At 38.9% G+C, this 27,276-nt stretch overlaps 1 protein-coding gene across 4 annotated transcripts in view; it reads left to right on the plus strand.

The window, feature by feature from the left end:
* The window catches only part of LOC123276968 (hyaluronidase PH-20-like), an 87,237-nt gene that overhangs the window by 15,284 nt on the left and 44,677 nt on the right, over positions 1 to 27,276 (plus strand). Inside the window, exons 2-6 of one of the 4 annotated variants that reach the window (XM_070512735.1) lie at positions 6,080 to 6,196; positions 6,660 to 6,712; positions 7,256 to 7,797; positions 8,473 to 8,562; positions 14,376 to 15,741. In XM_070512735.1, coding sequence (XP_070368836.1) covers positions 7,402 to 7,797; positions 8,473 to 8,562; positions 14,376 to 15,053 — 1,164 coding nt within the window. In that variant the 5' untranslated portion in view covers positions 6,080 to 6,196; positions 6,660 to 6,712; positions 7,256 to 7,401 and the 3' untranslated portion in view covers positions 15,054 to 15,741. Of the gene's footprint in view, positions 1 to 6,079; positions 6,197 to 6,659; positions 7,798 to 8,472; positions 8,563 to 14,375; positions 15,742 to 27,276 lie in introns of those variants that run through there. The other 3 variants (XM_070512722.1, XM_070512729.1, XM_070512744.1) reach the window with 3 other exon arrangements.

Genomic DNA, 27,276 nt, shown 5'->3' on the forward strand with positions numbered 1-27,276 from the left:
CAGATGTTAATTATGGGGACTTCAGTCAGATAAGATTTTCTAGGGAGTTGAGGTTCTTGTGTAAAATCCTCTATCAGAGGCTCTAAATAAAAGGAAGATGCTATTTTAGATGCTAACCTCTAGGTCTGCCCCCAATTCTGTGCCCTAAGGCTTTGTCCACAGATGTACACTAAAGAAGAGATAGTTTGTTTCATCAAAAAAATGTACATATATATATACAATAAATACATAAAAACCAGTATCTTTTACTTAGTGGATTCACCTTTCCTTAGCAAATTCAATAAAATGTGAATTCTCTGAAATATACTCAATGATTCTTTGATCTCACTGATGTTCTTCGGTCCTATTGCTCTTCTTTATGATTGAACAGAATTAAAAAAAAATCATTTCTTTTAGATTTCTCTGGATATTTCTTATTATCATTAATAAATCAAAATATTCTCACATGATTTAGGAAGTTAAACCGTATATATTAGTGTGCTTCCAAAGGAAAATAGTTTTAGAAAAAATTTCATTCTGTAAGCACGGGACTGATTTATTGTGTTCTCGTTAGGCATTGTCCATTGAGCTGAGAAGAAGTTTCACATGGAGAAAAAAAGTCAAAGGATAAAATAGTCAAAATGGAGTTGAGAAGTGAGCCCCCCAAATTTAGATTTTTAGATACGTAAGAAACTTTAAGTTATGTATTCCAGAAACCTAATGCAAGAATCATATCTACAAGATTCGGACAAGTAAACATAATTCAGAATTTTTTGAATTCTTCAAGAGGCTGTTTATCTTATGATATTTCACTAGCAGATGTCCTAAAACAAGAGGAGTCTAATGACTTTGCCACCATTTTCATTTTTGAATTTTTTTACTCATACAAGACACGGGGCTTACTAGACATTATTTTTTGATTTGTTAAACTGCATTTAAAATTCGAGGAAATAGGTAGAAAAAGGAGGTGGTGCCAACGCTTTAAGGTTGATTTAATTTCTTACATTTATTTTTGTTTTATTAGTTTAAGAATTAAAATAAGATAAACTTTACTGCTAATATAAATTTTGACACATTTACACATGTATATATTTATAAATGAATATGCTTTATCAGATGTGCTCAAAAAAGTTTAGAGATCATTGGCTAGCAGTTGGATGTATACTTCGGAGTCAGAAACCTGAGTTCAATAACTATATGCCAAAATGACAACACCTTTCATGGCTAAATGTTGGGGATTTGTGAACACATCTGCTGTAAAAGGATTTCTTGTTCAGTGGAATTTTGTTGAAGCCACATCATCAAAATGGTACTTGTTGAGACAAGAATATTTTCTCACATTGAGTGGAACATTAAAAACAAATGAACTTTACCATGTAAAATTCTGTGGGGAAGATAAGACTTTTCCTTTACTCTCTCTGGTTCTGTGGCTGGGCTTGAAAATTAAACTGACCAAAGATAGATTGACAGGAGAAAAGCATAAAAAAGTTTATTTAGTGTTAATATTTTTACACGGTGTGGGAGACTTTATAGAAAATAAATGAAGACCCAAAGAAACAGACAGGCCTGAAAGCTTATATACCATTTCAACAAAGAATGATAAATTCCAGGGACTGCCTGGTGGTGTAGTGGTTAAGTTCATGTGCTCTGTTTTGGTGGCCCAGGGTTCGTGGCTTTGGATCCTGGTTGTGGACCTACACACTGCTCATCAAGCCATGCTGTGGAGGCATCCCACATATAAAATAGAGAAGGATTGCCATGGATATTAGCTCAGCAACAGTCTTCTTCAAGCAAAAAGAGGACGATTGGCAACACATGTTAGCTCAGGGCCAGGCTTCCTCAACAAAAGAAAAAAAAAAGAATGATAAATTCTGGAGATGTGACAAAAGAAAAAGGGTTGTGAACTAGGGGTGGTAAATTGTGGGAAAGTGATGAGGAAATGTATGGGGGAAATTCACAGAAGACAAGGGTATTATCTTGGGGTGATTTCCCCACCTCCAGAGATAAGAACGTTCTTTTCCTGGTACTGAAAGGGCGGCTTTCTCAGGGGAAATTTTATGTCCTGCTTTTTGGTAGAAAGGGAGAGGTCAGAGAGCCCTTTCTGCATCTGCTGTTTTTCAAGTGCCTTAGGCTCAAAATAACCAATATGCCAAAGTGGCATATTTTGGGGTAGAATGTTCTAATCTCCTTCTAGTCACACATACACAAAAGTAGAAGAAATGACCTCCATGTATTCATCACCCAGTTTCTATAATTATTAACTCATGGCCAATCTTTTTCACCTAAACTCAAATTGTCCCCTTCCTCCGCAGGTGCCATGCCACCTTCCCCACCCCCCACCCTGCCCAATTATTTGGAAGCAAATCTGAATAGGACATATAACGACATCTTAAAAACAAATTTTTATGTTTATTTCAAGTATCTAGGATATTTTACTATTTTGAAAAAATTTCACATCCATTATCTTTATCGTTACAGCTACTATTACGGTTTTAACTATTCTTCTTACAAATGGAGAATTATGGGTATCAAGAAAGAGGTTGAGTGTTTGTCTTTTTGATGTACTTTGGTTCCATCTAGCTGTTCAAGCCAGAAACCTAGGAGTCATAAGTTACCCCCTTCCTTATTCTTTCAAATGCATTTGGTGACCAATGGCTGTCAAATCTTGTCCTCCTCCCGTCACTGTCACTCTTCTACTCTTCTATTTATTTACACAACTTCTACTTTGTCCCTCTTTAATTGTGTCTTGTATAGAGTGGTTATAATAATCATTCTGAAACAAATTTGATCATGTCACTATCCTAACAGCATAGTCTTTTGGGCCTGGTATCCCTGATCGACAGCCCCAAGCCCTGTTAGATGAAATTTTCTTTTGTTTTCCCCTCACGATGTTAGAACAGTGCCAACATTTAAATGTATGGAGATTTTTTCCATATTTAAAATTGATATGCCCACATTTGGATAACTGACATAGTAAAAATTAGAAGATTTGGCACCATTCCAAATACCTCCAGCAAAATGGCGGATCTATTTTTAGGACAGGACATGAGATTTGACTTTTGCTATAGTCTCACACACGTTGCCTGCCTAAGGGCTGCAAACAGAATTCCTGGTATGGAATCTGAGTCACCTCATTGCCCACGTTATCTTTCCTTTTCAGCTCCTCCAACTTCTCCCATAATGGATTACCGACTACATCACCGGATCTATTCTTCTCTGTGTCTAATCCTGGCCTCTATCCCCAGCCCCCACTCCTACTTGGGTCTCTCCAACTTAAGTATCATTCTCTCCCTGGAGCCACATCTCGTCTACTCACGTGTCTTGGGTGTTGGCGCTCATGGTGCTTTCGGCATATCCTAAAACACCATTATTGTGCTCTTAACTTCTGGCTATCAATGTTTGAATTTCTTACACCTGTTAACAAGTGTATACTGTCTTCCTTTTTTAAAAAAAAATTACCGTGCTTCCCCAGTACTTGACAAATTCTAGAGGTTCAATGAATGTTGGATGAATGATTGACTGGCTTAAATATCTTTAGACAATAAGACCCAAGAGAATTGAGAGGTGCTCAGGGCAATTAAGATAACAGCCAGCCCAAATATAGTCTTCTCTACTCATGACGGTCTGGGCTTATGCTACTTCCTCTAACTGGGTCTCAGAAGTGAATGCTGAGAATCCCTAAGGTTCCGCTGATGGTCTGAAAGGAATTGATTTAATTCTTTGACTTTAGTCATAAAGCTATGATCTATGATTTCTGGATCTTGCCTTTGTACTTTAGATCTGAAAATGATTCTGTCTCCTCTCTTCTTTTTTCCCCCTCACTTATATACTAACACTTACTCAGTCTCTCAGCTGTCTGTCTCTTTGCCTAGAGAAATTAAATTCCTTTAGAACCCTTGCCTCTGGGATTCAAACCTGCTTTCAATTTCAAGTTCAAGCAAGTCTTCCTGACCTGGTGTCCTTTTGACTCTGTCCATGGCCTTGGCTCACACAGATACCAACTGTCTCGTTTTGTGTGAAACAGTGATGTTTGAGGAGGTTATATTGATAAGCATTAGGTGGCCCATAGGTTGGAGAATTTGCCTTTTCTCCTTAAACCCTGAAGTCCCCAAGAAGGCTCTATTCCAAGAATGAGTCTGGAAGATGTGGGTTCTGGTTCAGGCTCTGTCACTAGTTTGGTGTTCGCAGGGTTGGGTAAGAGTTGCATTATAATACCTACAGGTATACCAGTCTTTCTCTTGAAGTTGAAACTGGTTTGTGGAAAGAAAAGAGACTTGTAGGAACTATAATCCTTTCTTTTACCCTTGGTGATTATAATGAGTTTCCTAGGACTGCTGGAACAAATTACCACAAACTTGGTGGTTTAAAACAACAGAAATTTGGGGCCAGCCCGTGGCCGAGTGGTTAAGTTCTTGTGCTCTGATTCGGCAGCCCAGGGTTTCACTGGTTCGAATCCTGGGCACGGACATGGCACCGCTCATCAAGCCATGCTGAGGCAGCATCCCACACGCCGCAACTAGACGGACCCACAACTAAAATATACAACTGTGTACCTGGGGGCTTGGGGGAGAAAAAGGAAAAATAAAATCTTGAAAACAACAGAAATTTATTTTCTCACAGTTCTGAAGGCTAGAAGTTTTAAACTAAGGTGTTGGCAGGGCCGTGTTCCCCCTCAAGACACCAGGGAAGAACTTTTTCTTGTGTTTTCCTAGCTTCCGTGGCTTCTGGCAATCGTTGGCATTCCTTGGTTTGTAGCTGTATCACTTCAATTTCTGCCTCGATAGCCACATGGCCTTCTTTCCTGCATCTCTCTGTCTTTGCATTCTCTCCTCTTCTTATAAGGATACCAGCCATAGGATTTAGGGTCTACTCTAAATCTAGGATGTTTTCATCTCAAGAAAGTTAGCAAGTTATATGTGCAAAGACTCTATTTCCAAATAAGGTCATGCTCTGAGGTTCAGGGTAGAAATGAATTTTGGGGGATACTTTTTAACCCATCAGAGGGTCTATCCTTTGTATGTCAACAGTCTTATTACTTTTTAAGTTAGAAAAATTTAAATTCACAATTTTCAAGGATAGAAGTATCCATTCTTTTTTGAAGAGGTCTGTGGGTAGAGATTTTCCCAATAGGCTCATTCTACCCCATGTTTTTCTTGATAAAATGATCATGTGGAAATTAGATTTGAATGTTAACTTTTTCAATAAGCTGAACATTCTTCCCTGAGACATAAGGAAATCTAATCTTTTCTTTATTCCATTTACTTCTCCCACTCTCTGCCATTCAGGCATTGCTATCAGTAACTGGTAGTTGAAAGGAATTCATTTTTTCTTCCAATATTACTTTAGGTGAAGATTTTCTAGGTCCTGAGTAAGGAAATTTATTAGGGCTTAAACTATAAAAATCTTTAGGTAATTTGCTATGGTAAGGATACACTTTCCTGGGAAGAATGGCCCAATGCCATGTACCTTTACATAGCAATAAACTACTAATCTAACTAAAAAGAGGTTCTTGTTTCCTCCTGGAATCACAGAATGTTTAAATATGTCTTCTTGTAGGTAATTTTTACAAATACCAATGTTAAATAAGACATAGCTTAATTTCTTATCCTTGGCTCAGACCATTTTATTGTACCATAAAATGTGCCATAACTCTTCACTTTGTGACAATCAGAATGATAGCACAATATCACTTCTCAAAGACTATATAATACCAAAATTCAAATATTGCTTTTATTAAGCTAGGCCAGAACCAATCCTCTTAGTGGAAGATGTAAATTAGTAAAATGTTTTATTAACTTTAGACATGAGAGTACACTACTTTAAGCTATGACTGAGCAGGTTCCAAAGAGCGCTCAGACTTGTCCTTTGGTAGGAGATTTTGGTTGATTAAATAGTTTCGAGCAAACTTTTGACTTATTACCTCAGGCAGAAGTTGACTTTTACTTCCTCCTCTCCCTGTTCTCCTTCACAAAAAAGGTAAAACTTTACAATTCTATGAGATTGCTGTTTTCAATATTTAGCAGACCACTAGAGTGTGGGCTTTCAAGAAATAGCAAAGAAGAATGAGAGGTTTGACTTGGACTTTATTTTCTTTCAACAGGCTTTTGGGAAGGCATTGCTTGGTACAGCATTCTGCACAACTGAGAAGGCAAAACGAACAAATAGCTGCATTCACCTCTCTGCAGGCTCACGAATGATTTGGGAAGATGAGACAAACGTGAGCTGCTATAGAATTTGTGTCATATATAGGAGGAGATAATTGTATTGATTCAAACATAGGAGGAGGTCCTCCCTCTTCAAAAATTGAATTAAACTGGGGCCAGCCTGGTGGTGTAGTGGTTCAGTTCACATGCTTCGCTGCAGTTGCCTGAGGTTGGAGGGTTCGGATCCCAGGTGCAGACCTACAACTGCTTTTCAAGCCACACTGCGGCGATGTCCCACATAAGATAGAGGAAGATTGGTACAGAGGTTAGCTCAGCAATAATCTTCCTCAAGCAAAAAAAGGAAGATTGGCAACAGATGTTAGCTCAGAGCCAATCTTCCTCCCCAAAGAAAAAGAAAGGAAAAGATTGAATTAAACTGCCTACACTTAAAGTTGAGAACTTCGTAAAGCTTACAATCTCTGATACAGAAATGTAGTGTAACAATGCATTCTCTATTTCTTCTTTTTTCGGTTATAGATGAAGCAACTTGCAAAACATTCCTGAAATACAAAGAAGAATAATATTTAAATGTAAATCATCGTTATACCTCTTTATCCATCAGAGTGGCTTCGTTCGACCCTCTCTCTTCTGTGCTTATATCTTGCATCAAGTATTGGATAAAAAAAAGTGTGTAGGAAGAAATAAGTGATTTTCATAGTCATTACTCTTTGCAATGGGAGTGCTAAGGATCCAGCATGGCTTTGTTGGGTCCAGTGGAACATCACAGGTGGTGTTCACGTTCCTTTTGATTCCGTGTTGCTTGACTGTGGATTTCAGAGCACCCCCTATCTTCCCAAATACTCCTTTTCTCTGGGCCTGGAATGCCCCAACTGACGTTTGTGCTGAGAAGTTTAATGTGTCACTAGATCTGAGCCTCTTCTCTTTAGTAGGAAGCCCCCGAGTAAATGTCACAGGACAAAATATTACGTTATTTTATAGTGATAGACTTGGCTACTATCCTTATATAGAAGCAAAGACAGGCAAACTTGTGAATGGAGGACTCCCCCAGTCGGCATCCTTACCAGGTCATTTGGAGAAAGCTAAGGCTGACATTTCCTATTACATTCCAACAGACCACGTGGGCTTGGCTGTCATTGACTGGGAAGAGTGGAGGCCTACCTGGGTAAGAAACTGGCAAGCTAAAGATATTTACAGGCAGCAATCTATTTTGTTGGTTCAGGAAGAAAATGTACAACTTAACCTCACCGAGGCCACCAACATGGCCAAAACAATGTTTGAAAAGGCAGGAAAGAGTTTCATGCTAGAGACTTTAAAACTTGGAAAATCACTTAAGCCAAATCACTTATGGGGTTTTTATCTTTTCCCTGAGTGTTACAATCATTATAAAGGATCCGATTACAATGGAAGTTGCTATGATATCGAAAAGATAAGAAACGATGGACTTGACTGGTTGTGGAACGAAAGCACTGCCCTTTACCCAGCCATTCACTTGAATAGCAAATTAAAGTCTTCTCCACTAGCTGGACTCTTTGTCAGGAATCGTGTTCAGGAAGCCATTCGAGTTTCTAAACTTCCCAGTGCTGAAAGTCCACTTCCCATCTTTACATATACACGCCCAGTTTTTTCTGATAAGCTTTCAGAATATCTTTCTCAGGTAAGTGAATCAAGGCATAAAGCCTATGAAAGAGTGTCTACAAATGGTGTTTAGGGGAATTTAACATCACGTTTGAAAGGAATGAAATTTAGTTTTCAGTATCCTTCAGGAATATGCACACAGGTAGTTCTGCATCACTATATGAATGCAAAATAAGAATATACTTCACTTTTAATGTCATCATATAATATCTTAGCAACCATGGAGAATTAGGCAGTATTGAAAAAGTGTTAACTCAGTTCCCTTTTTTTTTCTTTTGTGGGAATGCTCTCTTGTCAATAGAGGTAATTAGAATAATAATAAGGGGGGAGAGCAAAAGAGGTGATCAGGCTCACATGTGAGGGGATGAACTATCATTAGTTTTTGGGTGGTGAACATGATGTAATTCTCACAGAATTCGAAATATATTAAGATGTACATCCGGAAAAAAAAAAAGAAAAAACACCCCTATGCTTTAAAAAATAAAAATAAATAAATAAATAAAAAAGAAAAAATAATAATAGAAAATCTATTTTTGTTATAGTACGGCAGTGACTATGTAAAAGATAGAAATAAATAGTGGGGAAATATTTAAACTATTGTTGTTGCGTCAGCATGCTTAGCTTGGTGTTACTGTCCTAAGTGTAACATTTCATTGAGTTGTTATCTATTAACTCCTGCTATCACATTTGCCAGGATGACTTTGTGAATACAATTGGTGAAAATATTGCTCTAGGAGTCTCAGGAACTATATTCTGGGGAACCTCCGATTTAAGCAGCAGTATGGTAAGTTGAATTGATAGGAAATGGATGAAAACATTTCTACTTTTAATGTTTTAACAATGAGGATTGTTGTGGTATTGAATAATAAAATAATTGCTGTGCTTGGCACAGACTGATAGGTACTCAATTAATACTGGCTGAATTAAACTATCGTTTGTGTGGTTATGTTGTAAGGCAGAAAATATTGTACCTGTTTTCCAGTGAGGAAACAGAAATTCAGTTAGATTAATTGAAATTCTCTAGCCTATGTGGCTAGTGAGTAGCAAAGACAGGATTACAATCTCAGTTTTATGAATCGGTGTTTGGTGTTTTTTCTACTACACTGTGCTGTGTCTCTTCTCAAAAGAGCTCCAGCTAGTCAATATTCATTCATTCATTCTTCCTTTCATTCAATTACTGTTCATTAAGCGCTTATCTTATGTATTAATTTAGTCATTTAGTCTCCATGACTGTTTAGTACAGGAGCCAGCAAATGCTGGCCATGGGCCAGATCTGACCTACTGCTTGTTTTTGTACAGCTCCGTGGTCTAAGAATGACTTTTTACATTTTCAAATGGATGAAAAATAAAGAAGAATGGTATTTCATAACACTTGAAAATTATGTAGAATTTAAATTTCAGCATCTATCAGTAAAGTTTTATCGGAACATAGTCATGCTCATTCGTTTAGATGCCTAAGGCTGCTTTTATACTACAAGGAAATAATTGAGTAGTTACAGCAGAGACTGTATTCTCCAAAACCCCGAAATATCTACTAATCTGTTACTTTACAGAAAGTTTGCTAACCCTTGGCTTATTGAACGCCTGTTATGATTAAGTGCTAGGGAGTTGTTTAGGTACTAGAAATATAGCGTTGAACGAAAAGTCCCTTCACCATAGAGCTACATTCTTGTAAGTGGAAACACAACATAAACAGGTATGATATGTCAGGTAGTGATAACTGCAATGAAGAGCAGTGAGGCAGTGTAGGCAGAAATGGAGAGTGATGGAATGGTGCTATCTTACATGGGGTAGTCATAGAAGGCCTCTGGTGGGGCGCTGTTGGAGCACAGACCTGATGGAAATAAGGGACCAAATCTCTGGACACATGGAGATGGCAGTTGCAGTGGCCTTGAGGCTGGAATGAGCTTTTGAAGAAAGAGGGAAAGGTTTGACTGGAATGCCTGGGCAAGGAAGATAGCGGTAAGACGTGTGGTCAGTAAGATAGCAGAGGGTCAGAGGTAGGGCTTCGTAGTCCATGAGGGGGCTCTTACTCTGAGATGGAAAACCACTAGAAGGTTTAAGGAGAAGAGTGGTAATTTCTGAAGAACATTTCAGAAGAGCTACGTAGTTGAATTGAGAATAGATCATACAGAGAAGAGAGCAGGAGCAGGGAGAGGAGGCTGTTGATGGCTTGGACCACAGGGGCCAGCATGTATTTGGATTTTGAATATAATACGATAGCAGAACTAGAGGATGGGCTGAGAGGTTGGGTGAGTAGGTTGGATAAGAGAAGTGATTAAAATAATTCTGAGGCTTTTAGCTTGAAGTAGTTGCCACGGAGCTGGCAAAGATTTTAGGGGGAGTGGTTTGAAGGGGCAGGGAGTTTTAAGGGCTAGGGGAGGGAGCTGCCTAGGCAATTGGGAGTTGGTTTTGGAAAATCCTACTAAATTGTTCAAAGCTTCCCTAAGGGAGAGGAAAAGAAACCTTTCTTTTTGTCCTCCACAGGTTAGATTTAGTAGCATCTATTTCAAGTAAAATTTTTAAATAATACTTGTTTTATTAGGAAAAAATGTTTATTTTGTTCTATACTGTATGAATTTTATTCCTTTTCTGCTAACACCTTTTCTTTAGCTCAAAATCCTTTCACTATCATGATCTAACCCTTTTCTCTCTTCCTTTCTTTTCATCCTTGTTTAATTCTCTGTATCAGGTCTTTGTCCCTCACCTCTTCACTCCTTTTCAAGAGTAAAGCTGTCACATGGGCACTGCTGAATTGGAGCTGAGCTTTTCCTTCTCTGATGGATGTGGAATTACTAGTGACGTATGCGCCATGGAGAATGTCTAATGAAGCTCATGGCCCAGAGGTCTGATCCTAGGATCTATAGCAAAGAGACTTTATACTCTAAGATCAAAAGACAGTTTTTGATCTTTTTCCTTTCAGATAGACTAGCCATATTTTTACTTCATTTATAAAAGTACTTAACAGCAGTCACCTTTGAGACATTCTTTCAAAGTAGTCTAGGCCCTTCTACCTATTTGATATAATTCTATTGTGTCTGGTTTGATCACTAATAAAGAGAAATAACAGAAAATATGAGTTTAGAGAAAAGCGTATGTTCTTTAACAAAATCTTTCATATGTCAGAAAATTATTTAAAAATTATACTTCTAAGTAGATTTCCAATTTTCATTAGTTGTTTTCTCAAATCTGTAAACTCCTTTCTCAAGAGTCTTATTAATTCTATGATGGAACCATTTATACGTTCTCCACAATAGTTCCCTTTTTTTTTTAAAGAACTGAGAACTCCACCCTTACTGTGATGAGAATGAATCAGGCATTTCCCAATTAGTAGGATAACGTGACGTAGTATTTAATTGTCACACTTGTTTTTTTATTGCACTTTAATCTTAGATTCACATTCTTCTATCATGACTTCCATATTATTCATACGGGGACAGTCCATCAACTTTAATATGACTATTTTCTACTTAATGACACTGCCTTGTGGATTCTTTTCTAAAGTTTCTGCCACCTTTCCCAACTTATGATTTTGAATGCTCGTTCTGGCATTCCTTCCACTTTTTTCTATGTCATTTGTAATCAATTGAGTCACGGATTATTTATCCTGTTTCCTCTGATTCATTGACAGCTTGAGAAACTGGTAATTGCAGATTTACTTGCAATGACTGGAATTGACTTAAAACAATTGTTATCAAATGTAAGCAAACCATTTTGTTCTATTCCATTTTATTAGATCCAGGAGTGTGACAGAGCCAGCTCCTACTGGCCCCAGCTCGTGAGACCTGACTGTTAAATATTCAGAAATTTTGTGAACTGGTTGTAAAACACAGCCATTATTAAGAATTAAATTATAAAAACTTAGAATAAAATAAATTGTTAAAAATAGTAATAAGTACTCAAAATATATCACTTATTTACTTCATTTTACTATTATCCATACTGTTAGGTCATTTACATCTATGGTGTCTATATAAGTGGAAATACGATATAATGGTGTGCTGCTCCATACCATGCTACCATCCTGTGTAATGGTGGGGTACTTGATTCCCAATTCTGCATTAAGTGATGTCAGGTTGGTGGCTTAAAATTGTCCATGGTAGGAGTATTCACACCATGGATATTGACAAATGCTATAACCCAGGCCTTATCCTTTAGAGAGCCACTTTTATTTTGTTTTATTTTTGTGAGGAAGATTGGACCTGAGCTGACATCTGTGCTGGGCTAAAATCTGTGCCAATCTTTCTCTGTCTTATGTGGGATGCTGCCACAGCATGGCTTGACAAGCAGTGCCAGGTCCACACCCCAGATTGAACCTGTGAACCCCAGGCCACCAAAGCAGAGCATGCAAACCCAACCACTATGCCATTGGGCCAGCCCCTAGAAAGTTAGTTTTACATCTTTCCAAAGACCCTGCCTTATGTAGGCTAATGATTCTCAAACTATTCTCATCCTTTTACTCTTCTTTTTGCCTAACCCCTATTTCTATGAACAACTGCAATGTCATCTGAGCTTGTTATGAATTCTCATATATACTCGGCACTGGGGATTCAGTGTTGAAGAATATGGACAGAGACCCTGCACTCATGAAGCTTGTATTAAAGTTGGAGGGATAGAAGTAATACATAAAGAAGAAAAATATTTTATGTGATAAGCGCTATGCAGAGAATTAAAATGGAGAGCTGTGAGACAATAGACAGGAAAAGTGTCTGAGAAGGGTATTGTCTAACTAAAGATGTGATCTGAAAGACAAGACAGAGTCAATCACGTTAAAAATTAGTGGAAAGAGCATTCCAAGCAGAGGGAACAGTTAGTGCAGTTTGAAGTGAACTGGCCATGCTGGGGAAACAACTAGTATGTCTAAGGCGGAGTGGTGAGGGAGGACCGTACGAGAGGAAGGAAGGACTGCGCCACATCAGGCTGCATGCAAGTTGAGAGAGGTTGAATTTTATTCTAAAAACTATGCAAAGGTATTTGAGGGTTGAGAAGAGGTTTTCTATCATTGCCATAAAAATTACAGCGAACAATGATTTAAACAAGAGAAATTTATTATCTTACAGTTCTGTGGGTCAGAAGTCCAACATGGGTTTCAATGGGCTAAGATCAGGGTGTTGGTAGGGTTACATTCCTTTCTAGGGGAGGATCCTCACTTGCTCATTTGGGTGGTCAGCAGGATTCATTTCCTTGTGATTGTGGCAACGAGATCTTTATTTTCTGGCAGGCTATGGCTAAGGGTCATTTCCAGCTTCTAGAGGCCGCTGTATTCTTTAGCTCATGACTCACTCCTGTATCTTCAAAGCCAGCAATGCTGGGTTGAGTCTCCCTTACCTTTGGATTTGTCATCCTTCTTCCATTTAACTTTGTTTTTATCCCTGTTGGAAAAGTTTCTATATTTCTAAGGTCTCATGTCATTAGATTGAGCCTATACATATTAATTCAGCATAATCTTTCCATCTCATGGTCCATACCCTTAACCATACCTGTAAAGTCCTTTTTACCAAGTAAGATAACATAGTTCTAGGTTCCAGGGATTAGAGTGTGGACATCCTTGGAAGGCCATTATTCTGCCTACCATCAGTGACATCATCTCAAGGAAGGTAACAAGAAATAGATTCAACTGGAAGCTGCCAAGATTCCTCAACTTTCCTGCTGATCTCCCACCACCGCGTCTGTTGGTCAGCTGAAGGACTAGCACAGCCAGCTCACTCAACGGAACTGCTGATGATGAAAGAAAGTGACTGTCTTCTATGTTTTTAAAAGGACAATGTCCCAGTTTTAGAATGTACCAGTCTCAAGATGAATCATTTTAGTTACTCATCACTCGCACTCTGCCGAATAAGCATATTGGTAAAAGAATTGTCATAACCATAATTTGAACTATACATAACATTTAATATAAAGTATACTCAGTTGACCCTGTTTAGTTGTTCTGAGCTAGCAATTTAGAAACCACTCTTTCCAATGCTGTTTAAACTTGTGTGACAAATGCGATACTTACTACATTTATTTTTAATTTCTTGAGGGCTAACCAATGATGTGGTGGGCCCTGGGCTAAGCACTTATATACTTAGTATCTTTTCATCTTCACAACAACCTTATGAGGTAGGTGCTACAATTATCTTTATTTTACAGGTGATGAAGCTGAAGCATAGCCAGGTTAATTAATTTGCCCAAGGTTACATAGATAGGAAACTAAGACTTAGAAAGCTTGAGAGATTCCCAAGTTCACACAGCTGGTCATTAATGGAACTGGGACTCCAATTAGGGCAGATGGACCCATGAGCCTATGCTCTAACTGGTGTATGATCCTGCACCCCTCTCCATTAGTTTCTGGATTACTGAGGAAGACCAAAGCTAGGGTATGTTAAGCCTCAACTCTTCATTTATTCAGTGACATGAAAAGGCATGTGAAACTTACGAATGCTACAAAAAAGAGTTGGAATAATCTTTCTTGTTAAGGTAAAAAAGATAAAATATTTCCTACCTCTTGTTGGGTCTATTTTTTCGAGTTTCCTTAGAAATTGCTTATTGCAGTGAATTAATTCACATGTGAACTAACTTGGACCTTGATATTCTGACCTTCTTATAATTTTACAGCAAACTTGCACGGCCTTAGACAATCACATGAAGACCGCACTGAATCCTTACATAATCAACGTCACCCTAGCAGCCAAAATGTGTAGCCAAGTGCTTTGCCAGGAGAAAGGAGTGTGTACAAGGAAACATTGGAATTCAAGTGACTATCTTCACCTGAACCCAAAGAATTTTGCTATTCAAACTGGGGAAAATGGAAAATACACAATACATGGGCAACTCACACTCGAAGACCTGCAGCAATTTCCCCAAAAATTCTATTGCACCTGTTATGCCAACACCAGTTGTGAAGAGAGAGATAATATAAAAAACATTGGTGCTGTCAATGTATGTATTACTAACGATATTTGTATAGATGGCTTTTTAAACTCAAAACCCGGTGATCAACCTCCTGGCCCTTCATCCTCTACACCACCTGCCACGGTGTCTCCATGTGTACATGGGAAACATCCCAAGGGGTGTTCCAAAGGCAGGTGTTCCGGGCAAACTATCTCCAACAATGCCCAAGAGGGCCGTCAGAGTGTTTACCGGAAAAATACCTCCAGTCGTTTATATATTCAAAACAAGATAATTAAGACAACCCATTCGAGTACAAGTTCAGTGCTTATTAAATTTCCTGTCTACATAGTTTATGTTTTGATATCTTTTCTATTTTTATATTTAATAATTTATCTAGCTTAAATTATTTTTTAGGCAAGTGATAATACCTATACACTGGAAGTTTTATATTTGAAATGTAAGTCAAAACTCGTAGCTAAGATAGCACTTTGGTATTTTGAGCAAAAATTGCTCTTTCATGATCAAATTGAACTTGAAATTATTATTGATTGATAAACAAAGGATGCTGACTAGCACTTTAATTTTACAAAATCGTAGTCAGGACGCTGTTACTACTAAATCCAGTGATGCTACATTTTGCTTTTGAAACTCAAAGTAGAATTTTGATTGTTTAATATAGTATAGAATTTGTTTTGTAAGATGATATCCAATTTTGTATTTTCTAACTGGCATGAGTCTACAGCAAGTATTTCACATACTGGGAATGTATATATAGAACTAAGAGATACGTGTTATATTCTTGGTTCTATCAACGATGATTGTAAGGCCTAAAACACTTGGAGGTCTAGTTTTCTTCTGAGAAGGTGAGCATTTGAATAATGCCGATTTACTGCAAATGGATGTCTTTATAAGTAGTTTGCAATTTGTAATAAAGATGTCAAGAAAATATTAAGGTGAAAAATCTTATCTTTTAAAATGTAATATCCTAAATGTACTAGTCTGCCTCAAGCACTGAACAATGGTTTTAGTTATTTCCTCTTGATAGTTTGTTCAAGTTCTGTTTTATTAAAAGATAATCTTTAAAAAGCGATTATCCTGTCAACTTTTGTACGTGGTTTAATGTCTTCAGAATTCATATATAAACTATTCTAATTTTCTTTTCACTTTTGATCGTCAAATTTGACGATCTTGTGTAGCTAAAACGCCTTATTTCATCTAAGCATCCATTCATATCCTTCATATAGCATTTATTGAGGGTTTATTCTCTCCCAGCCTCAGTATTAAGGGTCACAGATTCAAGGTGACGTAGCATGTTTCTTGCCATCAGTGAGTTTGTTGTGTAACATTGAAAGTGGAACATTACGACATAGTGTGTGATAAATGCTATGAGAGAAGTTCAGCATGTTCTGGCATACAAACGAGAATTTGGGGGTGTCAGAGAAGAATTTTAAGGGTTACATGAAAGAGATGTTATCTCCTTTGCCTTGGAGATTGCCTAGCAGTTAGGTAGCATGGGGCCATGAGACAGAAGGGGTGGAACACTGAGCATGGTTATTAGAGTAGTGTACAGTAGATGATGACCACATGATGAAGCTTTTGTAAACCATACTAACAAGTTTGGACTTTATGAGAAAGACACTCCCAAACCTCTTAACTTGCCCTATTTTTTCCATGCACACACATCACAGCATGATACATTTATGTATTTTTTGCTCCCTCTCACCTCACTATAACATAAACATCATGAGAGCCGGTGTTTGGTCTGTTCTACTTGCTGCTATATCCACAGTGTGATGAACAGTATCCGAGACTTAGTAGGTACTCACTAAATATTTGTTGAAGAAACAAAAGCCACTGAGGAGCCACTAGAGAATTTTAAGCATGGAAGTTGTCATAACCACTTTTCACAGTTCGGGTCCTCTTGGACCAATGCTGCCCTTTTCCTTAGCTCCGTCCTTCGTGCTCCACTGTAATTATGATTCTACTATCAAAGCCATGTTTTCATAAGTAAGCCACAAAAAGAAATAATTTGATAATGATCTGGAAAGGACGCTATGTATGGACTAGTTTCTTTAGAATACACAAATGGCTGTCAGGTTATCAAGACTTAGAAAGCATGGAGGCAGCAGGGTGAATTGGAAAAGGCATGGATTTGGGAGTTGGACGGTATAAGGGCAAATCTCAGCTTCCAATATTTACTAGCTATGTGAGCCCGAGAGAGTTAACCTGGCTCAGCTTCCATTCTAATAAAACAGCAAAAATATATACCTTTTAGAGTTCTCGAGAGGATTGAATAATACATGGAAAGCATTTGGCCTTAGAAATAACACGATAAATGTCTGCGGGAAAAAGGGGGTGGATAAGTTTTTATTGGGTGTGGGAAGGGGCCTGTATTGCTGCTGTTAGATGGAATGTAAAAACAGTAGACTTCTGCCATGGCAGACTTGGCCATGAACCCGGTAGGAAAAGAGGCCACCAAATAGAAAAAGAGACTTGGCAGGAATATTTTATGTGATATACAACTTTGTATATGATTAGGTTTACAGGAGCAAAGTTGTATTTCCATCTAGATCAAGGATTTTTGCCAGGGATCATGCTTGTACTTGTGGTACAAAGAGAATGCTATAGCGTCCCTTCTCCTTAGGAGCTTGTGCACTGATAGAGCTGATGGACATGTGAGCAGAAATTGTCCATAGAATATGGCACATACACAAAGTGTAAAAATTAAAGGTCTATAAGAACACTTGTTCATCTCATTAATAAACACAGAGTGCTAAAAGAATTGAGTAATTTAGCTTCAAAAGATGTGGAATTAATTTAGTTGTGTAGACTGCAACCCTAAACTCTCAAGTGTCATACCAAAGCTGCCTCCCCGATACAGCAGAGGACTCAGTTCCAAAGTTATTAGAGAAGACACCTGCTTTTATTTTTGAAAATGAATTTGAAAGGACAATAGGTAAAAAGTAGACTATTGGATTTATTGTATAATTATATTCAATATTGTTGGAAGAGAAGAGATAGTCACTAAGACATCAGGAAAAATGATTTAAGAATATTCATTAAGGAGTGATGAAGAGCTGGCGCCATGGCTTAGTGGTTAAGTTTGGCACGCTCTACTTCAGCAGCCCGGGTTAGGTTCCCAGGCACATACCTACACCATGCCTTAGTGGCCATGCTGTGGCGGCAAACCACATACGAAAAAGAGGAAGATTGACAACATGTGTTAGCTCAGGGCAGCGCTTCCTCAGCAAAAAAATGAAAAAAACCAAACCAAAACAAAGAAGTGATGAAGACTTGAGATGTTGTTTTTCAAAAAAGCTCTTGGCAGTGAACTTTGGATAAATATATCCATTCAGGAAAATTAGTTGTTGGATTCTTAATATATGCAAACATCGTGCTAACACAAAAATGGCTAACAGGAAAATGACAGCCTATAGGAACGTACAGGACAAAGTGAAATGTAGAAGGCCGTAAAATGAGAAATGTTTCCAAACTGCTGACCTTTATTTGATAAGGAAGTAATAATGAAAGAAATTAAATTTTTCGAATTTTCCTTGAAGTTGGCTGCTAGAGAAGTAATAACGATCTGTAGACGGCGTCTAACCTACTACTCAAGAAGAGGCGGTCAGGCGCCATACTATTTTGTGACTGGAAACTTGAGGACCATGAGGACATTGACTTGCTGTGTGGCTTCCCACTGCAATGGGAGCGTGATTTCCAGCTCATATCCTTTCCGCCCCACTCCCAGGGAAGCTTGGTGAAGGGACACTGTGTGTTCGAGATCCTATAACATGGCACGATTCCTGGCACACAATTGGTGTTCAATGATAAGTTGAAAAAAATGTTGCCGTGACTATTAAGTCTACTGTTGAGTAGAACTGAGCAATAATTGAGCGATCGACTGAAAATGAATTTGATGTTTCGAATTCAATTGCTTAACTACCATGGATGAATGCATTTTTTTCCTTTGCCACGAGGATATTTATTCTGAAACACTTGATCTGAAATTATTTTTGATTTTGGAAGTGCTCCCCACCACTCCCTTCTGTTTCTTTGGGTACCTGTCGCCAATAATCTCACTCCTAAATTACTGCCTGATGAGTCCAAAGTAACGGTGTATTAATCATGGTTTTTAAGTTTTTTGTATCTTATGATGTTTTGACATCTTAAAAAAGACCTTTCTAGCTGGGGAGAGACTGCCCCTTCCAGGGCTACCAATTCTTAGAGGCAGCAAAGGGCAAGCTATTTGATATGCAAACTAACCAACACAGAACCCTCCCTCCTCCATCTGGCCTGTACACCTCAGGAGGCAATATTCCTCGGCCTTAATCATCCCAGGGCCCGGTACCAGGCAACTAGAGACCACCTTTATAGCCCTCATAGGGTTCAGTACACACTACCCCCAAATATGGCACCTTAGCTTATTGGCTATTTTAAGCTGAAGGAATTTGAGAAAACAGCAGAAGCAGGAAGATCACTCTGACCTCCTCCCACCTTGCCCTTCTTCCCTGAAACAGGCCGTAAAACCCTCCCGTGAAAGGTGGCCTCTGTGCATACCTGGTGGAAAAGATCATCCTTATCTCCAAAGACAAGAGACGTCAAGAAGAATCCAAACCCACAGGCTTTGCTGTTTCCCCTGGCTTACTGCACCCACCTCTCACTCCTTAACCTATCATATTTCCACACTACCACTCGCTCCTCATCACACCCAGAATAAAAACACACAGGTCTGTTTCTTTGGGTCTTTATTTCTTCGTGAAGACTCTCGTATCACGTAAAACTTATATAAAGTGTATTTGTATGTTTTTATCCTCTTAATCTCTTTGTCGGTTTGATTTACAGACACAGCCAAGAACGCTAAGAGGGTCGAGGAAGAATCTTTCCTCCTCACAGCCCAAAGCCTGCTGAAATTATTCAAACTAGTCAGTCCGAAACTGTTCAGCCTGCCCTGCCCCTTCCTTTTCCCAAGGAAACTCCTATAAAAGCTGCTGGCCTAGGCTCTCCCTTTGCTCCTGCTCCTGCTTCTTGTCCTGAACCTGGTGTTCCCGTGTCATCACTCAGTCACCTTTATAAATGAAGACTCTGGCACAGAACAAATGGGAACTCAGAAATGCTTTCTCTTTCTTAACATTTTGTTTCTCACCATGACTTCTTCTGTAGTGAATTTATAACTTTACATGTAAGCTAAAATGAACAAATATGTCCTTTTTAAAGTATGCTTTTTAGACTAATTAACTCTGAAAGGAGCGTTTTTCATTGAAAGGTCATTTTTGGAAGGATCTTTCTAAATTACTATACCTAGTGAATGGCAGTTTCCTTTGAACTTGACAACACTGCAAATCTCAACCCTGGCTTTAGGCTTCATATTTCAGCACTCAGCAGCTTGCCTATCAGTGTTCCCCAGCTTAAAACACTAGGACTCACATTATCTGTTTCACTTGCAAAACTGCCAGGATTGTTTCACCACAATCATTCTACAGAAGATACTGTCATTTTGATGACACTGAAATTTGAGAAGAGTGGTTAAGAATTTGAAGGCGAAGATCCATTGATAAAATCCATCAATAAAATTGAGAGCCTGGATATTTCTCTTTTCTTCTCTGCTTGCAATAAAAGAGAGAGTAAAGGAAGGAGGTTGGGGAGAGTGGGTGGGAGAGAAGAAAACAAAAGGAGAGAAGTGATAAGGGAAAACAACTCGAATTCTTTGCTGTCTCTGATTCCATTGAAGACCCTAACTTGCACAGGATTGAAAAGCACATCTGATGTAGACACAATTAGCCTTCAACTCCTTGCAAAGGCCAGGAGTGGTTGTACTTGAATGCCCTACTTGAGGTGCCCTGCACAAATGTCACTGCCTCCTCCTTCTTGTCCCCTGGCCTCAGATGAAGCCACAAAGTGGTGGGACTGTCTGGGACGTGCCAAATCCACAGTCGGCTATGTACTTGCAGGTTGGGGTAAAAGTCAATAAGATCTTAAAGTAAACTCTGAGGCATTAAATTTCCTGTGAGGAAAAAGTCTTATTTGTGACAGACCTTATTTCTTTATGTCTAAACTTTGTTTAAAGTTGACTTGAGATGGAGCTGCTAAAGTAATTGAAATGATTCAAATTATTATTTTACATTTTTAAGCTCCAATCATTTTAAAAAGTGGAAACGCTTGTATAGTTTTTCATATTATGTTGCTTTTAAATCTTTTTTATCCTTATAAAGTCATTGCCGCTTATGGTAAAATAAGACAAAGTTACACAGCGGACAACTAAAAATCTTCTTCCCTTCTCCTTCGACCTGCGATAACTCCAGGTTATAGTTTCTTGCATATAATTCCAAACATTTCCTAGGAATATGGAAGCAAAGGTGTGTGTATATTGTTAAAAGATAAACTGAGACATAGTCAAAATTTTCAGAGTTTATTTGAGCAAAAATCGATTTGAATCAGACAGCGCCAAACCAGAAGCGGTTAGGAGTGCTTCACCGACAGGAGCTGGGGGAAGACTTGTCCGGAGAAAGTACGGAAGCAAAGAAAGGAAATTATTTGATTGGCTACAGCTTACAGCCTGGTTGGCTGTTCACGATTGATTGTCCTTAGCATTTTGATTTCATAACTTTGAGCATTTACCGCTAAGATTTTGGTTTGCTTATATAGGTCAGCACAGCATCAGAGCCACCTCAGTCTAATAGCCTCCTTGTTTAATTAATTTAACAATATATTTAACACAAGTAGGGCTATGGTGTCCCATAATTGTCTATAACTTGCTCTTCCCACAAGATAATATATTTTGGGTGTCTGTCCGTATCAGTACATTTTGTAGTGACCACATTGTACACCACTATACCACTATATGAAACATTTTTTAGAAAGTTCTTACTAACAGACATTTCACTTTCTGGAGATTTTTTTCTCCTCTATGAACAATGTTGTAGTAGGATCCTGTGTACACATATATTTTGGCATACTTTTGGCAGAATGAAATGGAATTGCTAATGCAAAGCCTATATATTTCAATCTAGATAGACATTGCAAAATTATCTTCTAAAAAGTTTGTTCCAATTAAGAATCTCACCAATACTGAATGAGAGGGCCAGTTTTTCTTACCAACACTGGGCGTTATCAAATTCTGTAATTATTGTTCATCCGTAGGTGAAAATGGCTATGGTTCTCGTTTTAAGAACTTGCTTCTTAAATAATAAAGTTGACCTTTTTTTCATCGTTTGTTAAGGGTATTCTTTTCTTCTTGCCAAGATTTTTTTCCTTTTTTAAGGGTAAACCTTGTTTTGTTTCTCTTTTATGCACAAATTCTATTTTTAGAAGATTACTGCCCTGTCTAAAAATTAACATATACTTTTTCAGATATCAATAGTTTTGAATATGAAACAGGAAACCAAAGACCAAGTTTAAAAAGAATATTTCATTTCTTCTGCCTATGTATTTCTTATATGGATTCAGCTTTGATTATCAGTCATCAAATAACTCTTTTATAAGAAGTAGCTTGCACATAAAGTACCAGTAGTTTTTCATGGGATGCCTAATCCTTGGTGGTGGGATACAGGGAAAGGACAAGCCAGTCCCAGCTTAGCCACCTGCAAGTTGTTGACTTGGGGCTAGTTACCTAGCCTCTGAGTTTGTTTCCTCTATTGTGGAGGGACAGCTGTTGAGAACCTGAGAAAAAATAAAGTCAGCTAGCACAGTGCTTGTCATAAGAATGGTAGGCACTTGACAAACAGTGATCATTATTTATTTGAGGCTATAGGGGAGGAAGACATTTCCTCTACCCACTGGGTCCTCTGGCTGGGCTATGAATTAAATCGACATGAGACAGAATAATGGGGGAAAATCAAAAAAAGTCTTATAAAACATATACATGCGAAAGACTCAGAAAAACTGAGCAACTTGTCAAAATGGCACAGGCTTTCATCTTAAATATCATCTTCAGCTAAAGACAAAGGAGGATGTTGGCGGGGTGGGGTGGGGTGGGGGTTTGGGGCTTCCCAAGGGGAAGAAGACAATTCACATAGAAATGGAAAAGCAAATGTTTGGTAAATAAGATTTTGATAAGAGTGGACTTAGCAAGGATCCTCCCAAGTCTACCGGATACCCAGAGTTATCTATGGTGATGGCCTGTCCTGGAGACAGCCTGTATTTTAAATTTCTTTTAGGCAGTTAGGAGGAAAGTCAAAGCTTTTTTCAGAGTCTTTTGTTCTTAAAAATAATCCAGGCAAGGCAAAGAGACACATTTTGGGGTGGCCCATTCTGATCCCCTACAAAGCCTTTCCCTACTTTCCAGAATTTTCCTCTGTTAAATGATTTAGAATTTACATTTGAAATCTAAAACTGGCTTAAAAATTTTCATTTTGAGGGCTAGGATATTAAGTAAAATGTATTTATAATTGTTTTTACTTAAAAGGGGTACATATGTTTAATTTTACTGAAAACCACAAATAATCTAATTTTGGCACAAGGTGCTATTAGACAGATGCACAAACACTATCAGAAAAAAATTAATACCTCTAGGGGTCTCTGTCTTATGCCTGATGTGCTACATCTCTAATTAGACCTCATAAAATTTTAACACACTTTGTTCATTTTTTTGGTTCCCAATCATTTCATTACAGCACATATTTAATAACAAACTTCAAAGTAGTAGGTAGCACATATGGTGTTTGAACTATTCAAACATGTATTACTTCCTCCACACCAATGAACAAATCATTGTGAATGATTTTATTTTTCTCTGATTAGTTTTGATCAAAGACCATAGGCAAAAGAGATTTCTAGGTTAATCATTGTATAAAAGCAGGAAAAAACATTAAGATTGTAATATGTAGTATACAAATGCTTTTGAGAGCTGAGCAGCCAAAAACAAATATACTTTTGTACCCTATAGAAAATTTAATCCTTGTGCGGTGAGAGTTGAGTTCGGTGAGTCATCATTTTGGTGACGTCTTATTATCCGTGCGAAGTTGGGGACTAGCCTGGCTGAAATTGTCAATCCCTGCTTTAGAACTCTTCATAAATAAGAAGAACTTCTGTTTGTCATTCAACACTTAATTATACGCTTTACCTACAACTTCTCATTTAACTATGTTTTTTCCAGATAAGGAAACTGAGCCTTAGATTAAGTGACTTACCGAGGGTCGCATAGGTAGAGCTGAAAGGAAGACCTGGGTGGCTTTGACTCCCAAGCCTGTGCCTTCCACCATTACACAATGCCGCCCTCCCGTGAGGTAATGAAATGAAATAACATCTCGGCACATAGAATTTGGAACTAGTTCTGATTTCTTCTTTCTACTCCACGCTCCAAAACGGCATCTGACCACGGGTGTCTGACAACTACTGAGAACTTCTCCGAGCGCTAGATCATAGGACACAGGTGATCAAGGGAGACTTGCCTGTATATATCTTTTCAATAAATACCTTTTATGGATTTATGGAGAAACTGGCATTCAAAGAAAGAGGAAGCTTAGCTGGGCTACCAGAAGTTTGCATCATCTTGACCTTTCCCAGGCTCGTTCACCACACACAAGGGTGAACTTTGCATTTACAGCAGCAGGGGGCAGTAGGATAATGGTGTCCGTGCCCCGGGCTTCTTGGACAAAAATGTCTCTCTGTCCTTGAAACCTTTTGATTTTGGCAGATGTGATAACTAGTCACATGCTAGCCCATTATGTCATTAGAAGAAAATAACCTCATTTCTCAAATAAAAAATGGGGTATTAAGATGTTAAAACAGAATATAATGTTGCTGATTTGTAATTGTTTTGGAAGTTATATGTTTTAGAAAGACAGCTTTTGAAAATTTTACTTATAAAACTGATTAAAAAAAATTTTACTTATAAAACTGATTTAAAAATGACTTTTGTTTGTTTTTTACAAGTAACAAATTTGATTTTGTGGCTGTTATGGCAGTGAGGGAAATGGTGGGTGGAAAATAAATGATCATATCTTCCCTGTGGTTGTTTCATGTATTCTTAATAGATAATCTGAATAATGTTTTAAAATGCAGACTCTAATATACTAGTTGTAAAACAGCATGGGACGTGTGTGCGTGCGTGCGTGCATGTGTGAGTGCGTGTGTGTGTGTGTGTGTGTGTGAGAGAGAGAGAGAGAGAGAAACAGAGTGTGAGCCTCTAGCGATTGTTGATGTCTGAGGGGGAAGTGGGAGTTGGTGGGAGGAGGGAGTTGAGGATGGAAGGGGAGACAGGAGTCAGATATGAACAGTCTTGTCTTGGCTATGCTAATGAATCTGTAATTAATCCTTTAGGCAGGATTGAAATGGTCAGATTTGAGTTTGAAATCTGTGGAGATGAGTTGAGGAGAAATTGGAGCCTGGAGGCAGGAAAACCAATTAGAAGGCTGTTGCAGAAACGATGAAGTCTTGAACTAGGGAAGTATTAGGGATGGAGAGAAGAGGGTAGAATTAGAAATCAATAATTGACTGACTGGCCGTGGGAGGGTCAAGGGAAAGCAAGAAACCTACTGTGACACTGGGTTTCTCACAAGGGCAGTGTCATCCACTCCTGAGGAAGGAGCGCGGGTGACAGCAGGTTTGGGAGGCTCACTGGAGCATGTTGTACCTGAGGTGTCTGTGGGGTATCCAGGCACCAGGGTTTTCTTAAAGCCCTATGATTTGGAAGTTCAAGGGAAAGATTAGGGCTGTGTCATTAGTAACGAATAATAATAGCCAGAGAGACATAGTATGCCTAATAGTTTGAGAACAAGGTCTCTGGAGTCAGGCTACCTGAGTTTGGGTTCTAGGTCCATCGTTTACTGACTGTGTGAGCTTGGGCAAGTTTCATGACTTCTCTGTGCCTTCATTTTCTCATCTGTTGTGAGAAGTAAGTGAGTCGATACAGCTAAAGCTTTCAAGTCCATACTTGGCATGTAGTAAGCACCACAGGCTTATTTGTTGCATTGTTGTTATTTTTATTTTAGCTGTCATTTATTGGATACTTGCTCCAGGCCAAGCCTGTGCTAGGAGTTTATAGGCAATTTGTTTCTTTTTTTTCTTTTTCTTTTCCCCAAAGCCCCCGAGTGCATAGTTGTGTATTCTAGTTGTAGGTCCTTCTAGTTGTGCTATGTGACACGCTGCCTCAACACGGCCTGATGAGTGGTGCCATGTCTGTACCCAGGATCCGAATGGGTGAAACCCTGGGCCACCATGTGCAGTGTGCAAACTTAACTACTCGGCCACGGGGCCGGCCCCGGCAATTTCTCATGGACCCTGCATAACACCCTGTGATGGTGATACTGTGACTATCTAAAGAAACTCAGACCTCAGGGAGGCTGAGCAACTTTCCGAAAGTAACCTGCTGAGAATTAAAGGGCAGAGCCAGGATGCAAACCCAAGGCTGAAGGACAACAGGACTCCAAGTCCATTTAGAAGATATATGAAACCATGAGCGTGAATGAAACCGCTGGACAGAGCGTGTAAAGGCCGAGGAGCCAGGGACACAGCGCTCCTCTCTGAGCGGGAGTGAGGGCAGAGCAAAGCAACTGAACACGCGCAGTGCAAGAGGTCGGAGGAGAAGCGAGTCAGCAAAGCCCACAGTAACTGTGGCCCAGTAAGAGAAGGATTTCTTTCTCAGTCTGCTCTCCTAAGCCCTCTTCTTCCACTGCCTCTAATATTGAGGTTCTACCTTTTACACTTCCCTGCGTGAAAAAAATAACTCAATAGACACGAGAATCTTGAATCCTACACAGAGGCATCTCGTCATCTAATAGATTTAATGTACGATGAAGGTACTTAAAACTTAGAGCCTCAGAGCCACTGATCTCTGGTAGGTCCTACGAGCTTTCTCCTTTCCCTGAGCAGTGGCCACAGCGATTAAAATCACATCTGCACCTGTGCCCCAGCTCAGTGTTTCCTCCAGAGTCCCCTAGCCTGGAGTCACCGGCTTTGCCAGGAGTTTTCTGGGGTTTATTCTGTCTATCTGTACTAGTTGGCTAGGGCTGCCATAACAAAGTACCACGGGCTGGGTGGCTTACACAACAGAAATCTATTTTCTCACAGTTCTGGAGGCTGAAACTCCGAGCTCCATGTGTGGGCAGGGCTGGTTCCTTCTGAGGGCTGTAAGGCAAGGACCTGTTCCAGGCGTCTCTCCTTGCCTTGTAGATGACCATCTCTTTCCATTTGTCCCTGTGTCCAAACTTCCTCTTATTATAAAGACACAGTCATATTGGATTAGGACACGGACACAAGCCACCCTAACGACCTCATTTTAACTTAATTACCTCTGTGAAGATCCTGTCTCCAAACGAGGTCACATTCTGAGGTACTGCGGGGTAGGACTTTGTGAGTTTTGAGGGGACATAATTCAGCCCATAACAATACCAACACTCCAATGACATTTACTTCAATTGTTAAAGACTTTGATGAAACCAGTATAGAAATGCAGTACAAGTAAAGAAAATATACTCTACCCTACCATTTTTTGACATCAACCAGAGGAAAGAAGTTTTGGTTTTACCTCCTCCCAGTCAGATCTTCCTTCTCTAATTCATAAGATGTTTAAGAAAGAAGCTTTCCTCGTTCTCTTGATAAGAAATAAAAATTTGCACTCAGTTTTGGAGTCAAAATCCCTAGGTATCCCTGTTCATTCAGAAACTCTGTCTCTTGTGGTCAGTGTCCT

The sequence above is a fragment of the Equus asinus genome, chromosome 1 (genome assembly GCF_041296235.1).
Source record: "Equus asinus isolate D_3611 breed Donkey chromosome 1, EquAss-T2T_v2, whole genome shotgun sequence".
Classification (NCBI taxonomy): Eukaryota; Metazoa; Chordata; class Mammalia; order Perissodactyla; family Equidae; genus Equus; species Equus asinus.